General features: G+C 36.2%; 2 protein-coding genes across 2 annotated transcripts in view; both read right to left on the bottom strand.

Annotated features, from left to right (window-relative positions):
* The window catches only part of FAM184B (family with sequence similarity 184 member B), a 161,803-nt gene that overhangs the window by 144,705 nt on the left and 4,918 nt on the right, over positions 1-12,180 (bottom strand). The window lies entirely within an intron of this gene.
* On the bottom strand, positions 4,525-7,320 carry DCAF16 (DDB1 and CUL4 associated factor 16). The gene has a single exon (XM_081593576.1). The coding sequence runs from the start codon at positions 7,242-7,244 to the stop codon at positions 6,594-6,596; it is 651 nt and encodes a 216-aa protein (XP_081449702.1). The 5' UTR covers positions 7,245-7,320; the 3' UTR covers positions 4,525-6,593.

Here is a 12,180-nt window from a genome sequence, read left to right as displayed (position 1 = left end):
CTCACCTTTCAGGGCACCTAGTGCCTCCAAATCCTTGACTCTGGGGGGTTCTGGAAGAAAAAGATAGGTGTTCCATATTGTGGACCTTTTCTGAGATGAAGAGTGGCTGTGAGAATTGTGCTACCTATCAAGTATTAAAAAAAAAAAAAAGTAGTGCACTTAATCTTTCCCTTCACGGTAAAGAGAATGAGAAAGTAACTGTTTAAAAGTCACACAAACAAAAAACAACAGACAACCCCTAAACTACCAATTATCTATACATTATTTTGAAACTTTGTACATCTGGAAATGTTTTAATGGCTATGTGAGAATTTTAGCCAAAGACAACGTGTCTCCTACTAAAAACTCTCATATCTGCAATTAGGCTTCCTCTTTTATCTCTTTAACAATAAACTTTGGGTCAACTATGTGTTAGCCTCCCTCTTCCCGTATCAAGTATTAGCAGGTAAAAAGCCAGTACATAATGGAAAGAGCCGGTGTGTTTCCTGGGAACAAATACATGACTACAATCCAAATTTAACCAGTGTTACTAACACATTTATAAGGTTGCCAGATCAAATATGGGATGCCACATAAATGTGAATTTCAGATAACTAATTTTTTTTCTAAAGTAAGTATGACCTCTATTTCTTTTTTCTGAAATTCAAATTTATTTGGGAATCCTGTATTTTTATTTGCCGATTGGCAATCCAACATATTTAAAGAAAGAATATATCATAAGTAGAAAATGACCACCACAGAAAAGCTGGATATAAAGAAGGAAACTGGGGATCTGGACCAAAGCTGTTCAAGCCACCAGGAAAAATCTACATTACTGGGACTTCCCTGCTGGTCCAGTGGTTAAGAATCTGCCTTGCAATGCAGGGGACGAAGGTTCAACCCCTGGTGGGGGAAGATCCCACATGCCACGGAGAAACTAAGCCTGTGCACTGTAATTACTGAGCCTGCACGCCACAAGGAAAGATCCCACATGACACACTAAAGATCCTGAATGCAGCAACTAAGACCTGATGTGGGCAAACAATATTTTAAAAATCTACATTACTACCAAGCTGGTAGCCATGGGCAACTCCATACATACCCACTTTGCAATATAGACTGCCTTGGCTGTGACAAAAATTAATGCTTTCAATTACTATAGGAAGTCGGATTATCTAGGTAGCATGGTTAGCCCCTTAATTGTGTCACTAGAGCTCTGCCTTCTATCAAGCCAGTCTGGTTCCTCAGGTTATCATCACAAAGCCAATCAAGGGTCTTTTCTGATGGAAGATGGCCATACTCATGGACTGTTTCAATTATTTGTGTATCTCCCAAATGAAGTTCCCCCAACCAGACCACTGCCTAGATGCTACATAGCAAAACATTAACTGATATACTGGAATGTCAGGTCTTCTTATAAGCTGACACCATGGTGGAAAAGTAGCATGAAACATGGGTTTAGTAGTTAACCCAAATATAATAACTTCCCCCTAACTAAAATGTTATCAGCTCTTTGATTTATAAGCTGCAACTCATTTTAAGGTGTCATCTGGTTTCTGTTGATACCTACTTTGATACCACACCAGCTTACTTTCTGTGTATACTAGGAACTCAGTTAACAATCTTGTTAGGCTGACTGGGATCCTATCTCCTTGATGAATACTGGTTATGTCCTACTCTAGGAAACAGAGCATAACTTTCCAAATATTTTCAAGAATTTTCGTATCATGTTTCAGGTGCATATATTTTTTCCCAAATAAACTTCCTGAATTCCAGACAACTTACTGCTTTATGGTCCAACATTAAGCTGTTGTTAACATTTTTTTTTGAGAGTTTGAATTGTTTATTGTGCAATTTTATACACACTGTGTTTTAAGTGCATTATTACATATTTAAATATTTTATACGGAATTGGACAAGTCACTTAATTTTTCTCATCTTCAGATTTCTCATCTCTGGAAATTATCTCAAAGTACCTTTCGATAGTGTCATTTCAATGGGTGCTATAGGATTAAAAAAGAAGAAAATAAACATTTTATTAACATTCAAAATCATAAAGTTATGAATTTGGTAAATATTGCCTGCCTGTTGAAGGTCACTTCCAGGTTTATAAGCTGGTGTCGATGAGAAGTAAGCAATGATCAACCACAGGCAGAAGCTGCAGGTGATGTGGGGAGAGGTTCCTCACAGTGGTCTATGCTCAACATGTAGGAAACAAAAAAGGCAAAAGCCAGTCTTTAGGTTTTAGAGAAGGTAGAGGACTGGTTTTATCAACGCCCTTCTGCCTCTGTTCTGATGCTCGTTGCTATAACCCTGTTATAATTCAACCAAAGCCCCGAACACGGTTGATGAGATAGGGTAAGGTGTCACTTTTGTATTTATGCATAATATTAAGGGGTTTTTACTTTAGTGAAGATGTGAGTAGAAAGGGAGGATTTTTATACTATGCCACAAAAGTTCATTTTTGAATATTTTAGAATAACAAAATTCTCTTGTAACTAAATGGATTATTTCATGTCACGTGTGGGCTGGAAAAAAGTGATTACGTTCAGAATTGACATTTAAAAGGAAACGTTTATTTCTAGTCCATCCGAGAGTGGGTCTTCACTGGGGAGGTTAACATTTTAAACTGACTCCATAGTTTAGAAGCAGCAAATCTAGTACTGTCTGTCTGCTACACTGTTATTTTAAATTATCATTATTATTTTTTATCTTGGCTACTACACCCTGAAGCTTGTGGGATCTCAGTTCTCCAGGGATTGAACTTGGGTCACATCAGTGAAAGCGCCAAATTCTAACCACCAGATTACCAGGAAACTCTACTATTATTTTTAAATCAAGTCTTCCTTTTCCATACCTTATTGAAAATTCAGGGCTTGTCATAGCTCTTACAGCCAAGAAGAGCTGGGAAGATCACATCACTGTGATATTCCTTCCTTAGTCTCATTTCCAAAAATTTTATAGTACATAATCCCACTGCTGCCACCAATAGAAACAGATTAGAAGACTGTATACAAGGATCAGACTCAAACATGTAGCCATTAACTAAACTTGTTTCAAAACTGGCAAAGATACACCATACTTTCCTTTGATAACAGCCAAGTAGACACAATACCTGGTGGTTGGTGTCAGTTAGTGTAGCTCCTTCGATTTCCCTCAGTACAATGGATACTGCTCATTTGTAGACTTATATTAAGGCAGCGGCCTGTACAAATTTGTCTCATGAAGTCTGAGCAAAGTCCAGACTTTCTGGGCCTTTATATATACCTCAGTCATATGAGTAAAACACTTCAGGTCTTGATTTTTGTGTGCCACTGCCTTGTGAATTTAGTATCTACAATTTAAATCTGTGTGTAAGATACCTATTTATGTATTCCCTTATCTGACTACCTCTTGTGGGGTTTAGTTGTTACGGTGTGCTCTCCATGTGAATTTCCACTGTGCTTGGATGGCTGTCCCATTTTCAAATAATTACTGGCCAGTGTAAGGAGTAAGCTTATTTACTGTGAGCCTGACCCTAGCTCACAGTAAATAAGCACTAATAGCCAAAAGCCTTGGGGTAATTCACATTGGTTCAATACATTTTGAAACTAACTTCTTATATATCTTAATTTTGTACTCCCAGTGAGTATCTTGAATTATAGTAGGCACTCCATAATGTTATTAGATGAACAACTATATCTCTATTTAAAACTAATGGGCTGCTGCAAAAGATGCTGAGTTCTCTAACAATGGAGCCAAAAGAAGAAAAGCATTTGTTAGACATGTAAGAGAATTTATGTTATCAGTAGCAAACAAGCCAAGTGACTAGAACTAAAGTCCTAATTGCTTTAGGAATCTACTCTAGTATCAAAACATTATTTTCATCATAGAGAAAAAATTTTAGATGGATAGTTGTGATAGGAGTCCCAACAAGATAATTCCCTAAAGGTGACCTAACATCTACCCTCTTCCTGCCATGTCTAGATTTCTTCCTTCAGTTAGGAAGCTGACTGGCTTAAAAAAACATGGTTATGGTCTTCTGGGCTCAAGTTTTCTGGACTGCTTCAACAAAAAGAGACTATTTGCACCAAGAAAGAATAATACCTTTAAATAACACTGATGTCTGTTGGTTTAGAAATCCCTTTTCCTACCTCTTTGATAAATATTTCGATAGAGAATAAACTCATCCTTCTTAATTCTAATTATGGTGACTGAATTTAACCAAGGCCCATGGAGAAAGAGAGTGTGAAAGTAGTAAATTGACCCCTAGCCCCACACTCATGACACACAAAAAGAAGTAAAGTCTTAAGGCTTATTCGGGTACCTATCCTTTTGTGCAACCTGAAACTACTTAATATATACAAACAAATGGGTTCAAACCTAGGTTTGGACTGAATACCTAACACTTTCTTCAATTATGTTTCTTTCCTAGGGCAGCCAAGTCACCTCCTATGAGATCCACTGTATCTCTATGGACTCTATTTAGCACTTAGTGAATGCTGAATATGCCTTAAGCAAAGAAGAATCCATTTCATTTTGTTAGGAACAAATAACCATACTCTGTTCAGCATGGACAAAGCTATTGCTTTATTCAGCTGGGAAGCTGGGAAAAGGCTTCCTTCTGGAATGAACAGCAAAGATGTGTTCATGAACAAGGCACTTTTACACATGCACACACACACGCATGCACACACACAGAAAAAGGAACATATTATGGTTACATAAACATCAACATATTTTAATTTTCAGATCTCCCTACTTCTTCCCACCTCCCCCTTTGAAAAAAAGGAAACGTTTTTGTAACATTAAAAAAAAAAACAATTTCACAGAACATCTACATAGGAGCAGTTACTGTTACATTCAGTTACACTAACATTATATGTTCAGTAATTTTCCATTAACAAATTTTTTTTTTCTACCCACTATAATTCCCTCCTTTTCCTTAAGATGAAACAACTAAGGCTCAGTAGAAATTTCTAATTAGGTTAGTAACATTCTTTCTCAAAGTTGCTATACATTTATAGAATTTGTGATTCCATTAATGCTTCCATTTTTTGATGCCACATTGTATACAGCACTTAATAATGGAGAACAGGAAAAAGCAAAACTAAAATAAGGAAGGATATATATATATATCTTTAACAATCTATTTTCTGATTCCCTTTAGATGCCCAGCCAACCAGGATCACAAACAGATTTCTTCTTTATTGTAGGTGTATGAAAAGACTTACTGGCCTCATACATTTTATGTATGTTGATTTCTATGTTTTGACACAGCAAGACTCATTTGCAAGGGTATATATGCTTTCTATTCAACCAGAAAAAAATCTAAAGTTAGACACAGAAACACTTCAGATTGTATTAGGCTGAGATTTTCTGCAGTAAAGTTCTTTAAAGTTAGAAGTGTTCCTAAAAAGTTTGCAATAGATGTGGAAAGTGCATGAATACTGCTCCAAGAAACATATAGATAAAATACTTTCATCCACTAGCATAAATGCTTTTAATTCTTTCCCATTGGTCTTTTGGAATGTGTTTTATTTGCTACCAACTAAAGTCTAGATGCCAGGATGCAGGAAGTATATTCCCTACAGAACAAGTGTCTGTTTAAACTCCATGTATGATCTTACAAGGTTTCTCACATGACGCAGTGGTAAAGAATCTACCTGCCAATGCAGGAGACACAAGAGATGCAGGTTAATCTCTGGGTCAGAAAGATTCCCTGGAGTAGGAAATGGCAACCCACTCCAGTATTCTTGCCTGGAAATTCCATGGATAGAAGAACGTTGCAGGCTACAGTCCATGCGGTTGCAGAGTCAAACAAGACTGAGCACACACACACACATGATCTTGCAAGCCAGTTTATCTAGAGACAGCCTGGTGGGAGCCTATAAAATGTGTATGCTGTAACTGCAGGTCCCATAATATGTCTGAAGTAGTGTAGGCTACTACTACATTGGCGGGTTATGGTCCATGGGGTTGCAAAGAGTCGGACACAACTAAGTGACTAAGCGCTGCTGTACTGAACTCCCTCCCCCCAAAACAGGAACCCCTAAAGGGTGCCCTATGTAGGACTATCAATATAACACTGGGAGGTAAATCCATATTCCTACCATTTTCTTTTGTCCAGTTATTCAATTTAATTCAAGAACCTCTCTGAAAATGAGTATTAGAGAAAAGTATGCTCAGAAAGGTGTTATTAGCAGTAGCTAACTTACCAGTTTCCACAATGGCTATTCTGAAGGTTGGGTAACAAATGGGATAGTGGCCTACTTTTCCTTCCTATTAATAATTAGGTATCTAGTTAAGTCCATTAGACAGGCAGAGTAAGTTGTGGGGAGGACTGAGTGTGGAGAATAGTCAACTAATTTTTTTATAAAAAGGTCCCTTTTAACTAATTCTTTATTGAAGTTCTCATCTCATCCAAGGGTCTTTCTAAGGGAATGCCTGCACTGCACATCTTCCGTAGTTGAGTTACAGGACTCTTAGGGTATGTACTTAGTACCTGATGGTACTTTGGCTTCTGAAGACAGGGCATAGTTTGGCTGAGAAGACATTTGTTTCTCAACTGTGGGCTGTGTAACTGTGTTCATTTCTCAGCTGGGAACAGGAGATGAGATTGAATGGTGGGCTTTTCACAGTGATGCAGTTAGGAGTTTGTTAACTGCCTTTTGGAAGTCAGTGTAGGAATAAGTAGTGTTGATGGGTTCGGTGCGGGTTGTCTCCTTAACTGTTTTAGTTAACCAGCCACAGCAACAACCAGAAACACAGGAATTAGGAATCTGTTTTAGGTATTCAGGTATGGGGGTGGCTCTGCTCAATGTTCGGCTTAACTGTTTGGTGGCAAACTGCAGCGCTCCATTTAGAGTGGCGTGGTCTCTAGAAAGCCGGCTGGGACTTATAAGGGGCTTTTGAAAAGGTGGTACTCCACAAGAAGCCAGAGGAGGCCATTCAGGAATTGGTTCCAGTTTGGGTACACAATGGGAGCAATGAGAGAGTCTCAGACCTATCTCTCGAAGTATATGGACTGGTGTGCTAGCATCCAGGAGTTTAGCATGATATAACCAGGAATTAGGATTTAAAGGTTTCCAAGTTGTAGAATATTTTAAAAGGCACTTAACCTGCCAGGCAAGACTCTCAAGAGGTGTTAGGTTGGGCACCACAGGGTCCTCTTCTTCAGAGGAATCCCACTCTTCCCCAGAACTCTCATTTAGGTAGTTAGTGTTTTCTTCTTCCTCACTTTCTGATTCTGATAAGGGATCAGGAGAGGGATTTCTAGGACCCATTAAAATAGACTAACAGTATAGGAAAAAAGATACCAGAAAAAGGTAACAATCTAAGTCAGCAAAACACTAACACTGGCAAATAAAGCAAAAGATGAGAATTGTTTCAGTAAGATTCACTTGTTTCTCAGTCTGTCATACACACATAGTATGCCTCTGGCTTGCAACACTGTATAGTTCTTCAAGATTATGTTGTATATTCTTCACTTACAAAGAAGACAGCTCAGTTCTCAGCACCACTTCAGTGTGTAAAAGTTAGTCACTTACCAGTGGCACAGGTCAGAGTCTCTCCTTCAAATACTGGCTACTGAAGAAAAGAAGAGGTCATCGTATAGACAAGCTGATTTGCTTAGCATGGTCTCAACTGGTTGAGATTTCATGAAGAGACACTTTGTGTACCCTCTTTTGTTGGCAGAGATATTGTATCTATTTGGTAATGAAAAGAAACTCAGTGGTTGCCTTCTTTGTCAGCTGGTGCAGTAACTTTTGTGCAGGGGGACGGTGGGATGAGTTGCCAAGGATCTGTCTGGTGTGCAATGATCCGATGTTTTCCATAGATGGTGCAAATGCCCTTGGAAACTGGCGACTTAGTTGCTGGACCATCTGCAAAGGTAGCCTTAACCTGTGAATGAGAAGACTGGAGACATGATATTAAAGCTTGAAAGCACTGGGTAACATTATTATCCATCTAACTTCATAGAGTATCCAAGCACACTGATGCTAAGCAAGAAGCCTTATTGGCTTTCCCATCTCCAGCACATAAACTTAGGCAGATTCTCCAACTGGGACTGGCTCCTACCATGACAAAATTGGGAAGGAGAGCCTGGGGCCACTTTAATCCTTTGTTGGTACATACCTGGGCCAGTTTGTTTTTTATTATGCAGTTCTAGACCAGCTAATTATCTGCCAAAGCAGATCCCGTATGCTCCAAACTCCAAATAGGGAGCTGTAAAAGGTACCTTTTTATCTTTAGAGGTGCTTCTTGGCATTAGTTTTAGGAGACCTGTCCTCACTGTAGTTTCTAGATGTTAGAACTCTTGCTGGGACCCAGAGGTTGTTGTCCTATGACTATACTCTACAGATCATGGCAGGCATAAATCTTAATATAGCAGGAATTACAATGACTATGAACAGCTTAAATTCACAATTAAAAGACAGACACACAAAATGAATTAACAAAACAAAATAAGATTCAGTAACATACTTTAAAGCAAAAAGACCCAAAAAGGTCAAAACTAAAAATATGAAAAAAGATGTTATCAGGTAACTGTGGACCAGAATAAAGCTCAGATAGCAATCTTAATACCCAACAAAAAAGATTTCAAACCAGAAAATATAAGGACCAAAGATGGATGTTATAATACAGGTAAAAGTGAAAGAATAAAAGTGATATACTCATCATAAATGTCTATGAACCTACAAGCACGTCCTTAAAGTTTCTCAGGTAACGACTAATAGAACTGAGGGGGGAATATAACCAGAGATACAAGCATTCTGAAACAGTTAAAAATATTAATATGCCCTAGGAACTATAGAACACAAACAGAAATATTTCATGCATTAAGTTATAAAGCATAACTAGATTCCAAGGGGTCAATTTCATTTAGACTAAATTTTCTGACCATAATGCAATAAAAGTAGATGTTAAAAATAATTATAGGTTACGAAACTAAATAACTCATGGATTAGTAAAATGGATATCATAAAATATACAAAATATAAGATTGAATGGTTATATAACCATACAAGGCAAAATTTGTGGGGCATGGCCGAACCAGTACCTAGAAGAAATTCATAGCTTTGAATACACTTGTGAGGAAATAAGGAAGTTTAAATACCTACAAGTTAGGCATTCAAGATAACAGAAAAAAGCAACAGCAAAATAAGCAGAAAAGAAATAATCAAGGCAGAAATTAAATAGTATATAACAGAAAAATAGATTGATAAAACTGAAAAACAGTTTTCTGAAAATATGAATAAGAAAAACAAAACTGGTGAGACTTATCAAGAAAGAGATTTAAAAATACTCCAAAAAAGAATCAAAGTAAAAACATAATAAATGCTAACATGTGAAAACCTAGATAAACTGGCTAAATTCTAGAAGAATATAAAATATTAAAATTCATACAGGAAGAAATAGATAACTTGAATAAAACAGACCAGTATTAAAGAAAGTGGAAAGGTAATAACCACCTATTAAAAACACCACTCTCATAAGAGAGTTCCATTAAACTTCCAAGAAAATTAATACATATTTTATATTAACTGTTCCAGAAAAAAGCAAAAAAGCATAAGACTGATTAGCTTCTTTCATGAGGATAATAAAACATTAATTAAATCTAGAGATGACGCATATAAGAAAGATACAGGCTCATTTTACTTGCAAAAATTTCAAATACTACCTAACGAAATGTAATAGTGTAATAAAGAAAAAAAGAATGTCATAATCATGTAGAGCTTGAAAGCAAGAACATGTCAGTTTCATAAATTTATAAATATAAATCACTATAGTAATAAAACAGAAAAAATCAGATAATCTTATCAACTGTGGAAATTTAACTCTTCTTAGTTTTTGACCAACACCTATTTATGACTTAAAAAAACAAAACACTTTTACCAAATTGGAAGAGAAAGCTATTTTCTCATCATGGTAAAACTTATCTACCAAAAACTTTCAGAAAATATTATCCTAAATGAGAAATTTAGATATATTCTCTTTAAAAATGAATTACATAAGGCTGATCCTGATGACTGATACTGTGTAACAAAGTACCAAAGTCCTAGTCAACATTATTATTATTTTTTTTAAAAGGGTGAGAACTGTAAAGAGATAAAACTACTATTTTACAGATGATATGGTCATCCAAATTTAAAAAAAAAACCTAAAATATAAACTATTAGAGCTACCCAAAAAGCTCAACAAGGTTCTTGAATCTTTTTTCTAATTCACAAATTAACCTATGAATATTCATTAACTTATTTATATAGCACTTACTATTTGCCAAATACTATTCTAGGAATTGCACAAACACTACTCATTGAAATTCTAACAATCATGTAAGATAGGTACTTTTATTGTCCCCATTTTATACATGAGGTTTAAGCGACCTGTCCAGGGTCCTTTATCTACTAAACGATAGGATTTGACCACAGGCACTCTTAACTTCTATACCAGCAATATGGACCATAAAATATATTACATCAACACTTCCACAATAAAGAAAAAAAAACAACTCAGACCAAACCTATGAAGGATTTAAGAACTAATCAATATGCAAGACCTCTACAAAGAAGACTAAAATTCTAATCAAGGACACAGATAATTTAAAATAAACAGACATTCCATGCTCTTGAATGGAAAAAATGAATAAAGATAACTTTTTTCCAAATTAATTCATACAATCTTCATATGTTAAGAATAAAATTCCATATATAGCTAAACCAACTATTTAAACAGAAGAGTAAAGGAGGTTCTTGGCCTACAGGATATTAACACATATTAGAGAAGCTACAGAAATTAAAATAAGGTAGTTAGTATAAGAACAGGGCTTCTCTGGTGGAGTATAAGAACAAATAGTCCAATGGAGCAAAGCTCAGAAATTGAGCCACATAAAATTTTAGAATGTAATATAAAGTTAGCACATAAATCAAGGGGGAATGAATCTATCTAGCACATAATATTGGTAAATCTGGCTCATTATATGAAGAAAAATAAAAGTTACCTATATAATGCCATATACAAAGGAGGACTCATGATAGATTAAAGATCTAAGTGAGAAGTATAAGACTATATAGTCACTAGAAAATAATGCAGGAGAATATCTTTGTGATTTAGGAGCAGAGGACTTCTTAAATAAAAACAACCCATTAACCACAAGACCAAACTATGATGAGTTCAATCATGTCAAAATTAATCCTTTTTGGACTGAAGTAAAGACATCAAGAAAAAAGTTAATTACAAATCAACAACAAAGGTAGCAACCTCAATAGAGAAATGGGCAAAGGACAAAAATACCCAGTTTACAGAAGAAAAAATCTACAGGCCATTAACTCTACGTGAATAAAGAGATATCACATTATTCTATTATTTTGGTAAACATTAGGAAGATGGATAATGCCAGGTGTTAGTGAGAGGACTAAAGGAATTCCTTTAGAAACCAGCACTATTGGTGGGATTATAGACTGGGCTAACCTTTCTGAAGAGCAAACTGGCAGCACTACTTAGCTAGACTATCTGCACATCTCAGGATCCAGCAATTCTACTCTCGGGTTTATATAACAGAGAAAATCTCTGGAAAACCAACATGTATTCTGAAGCTTCATCTTTGATGGTAAAGAATTAGAAGCAAAGTTTCCATCCCTAGAGGAAATGGATAGGTAACACGTGATGAAAGCACATTAGAAGTATACATAGCAACACAGATGGACTAAAAGCATAGGTCTAAATTGCAGAGTTGGCCATGACTTAGCAACTGAACAACAACAAATGAAACAAGCAAAACCAAAGTATCAACATCCCACTTATGCCATTCTGTAAGAATGATTTTCAAAATGAAAGTCTGTAACATCTTTAGAGTCAAATACATAGAGGTGAAAAGGGCTGGCTTCGTGTCAGTAATGTCATCTAAAGAACATTTCTCTGGGACTTCCTGGTGGTTCAGTGGTAAAGATGCCATGCTCCCAATACAGGGGACACAGGTTAGACCCCTGCTCTGGGAACTAAGACTCCACATGCTGTGCAGCATGGCCAAATAAAATAAAAGAATATTTCTCTGGCTTCTACTCATTCTTTTATCTAATTTAGTTCTCAGCAGTGGCACATTTTAGGGGCTTAGCAAGTTTTTTATAAAAATTAATGAGAGAATGATAGAGGCCTGTTATAAGTTAACTACACAGCATGTTTTACTTTTATTCTAGGGAGACAAAAATATGAAAATTT

Source organism: Giraffa tippelskirchi, chromosome 1 (assembly GCF_054371585.1).
Source record: "Giraffa tippelskirchi isolate mGirTip1 chromosome 1, T2T-mGirTip1v1.2.pri, whole genome shotgun sequence".
Taxonomy (NCBI): Eukaryota; Metazoa; Chordata; class Mammalia; order Artiodactyla; family Giraffidae; genus Giraffa; species Giraffa tippelskirchi.
The sequence above is the reverse complement of the archived record's forward strand: the minus strand, read 5'-3'. Positions and strand labels throughout refer to the sequence as shown.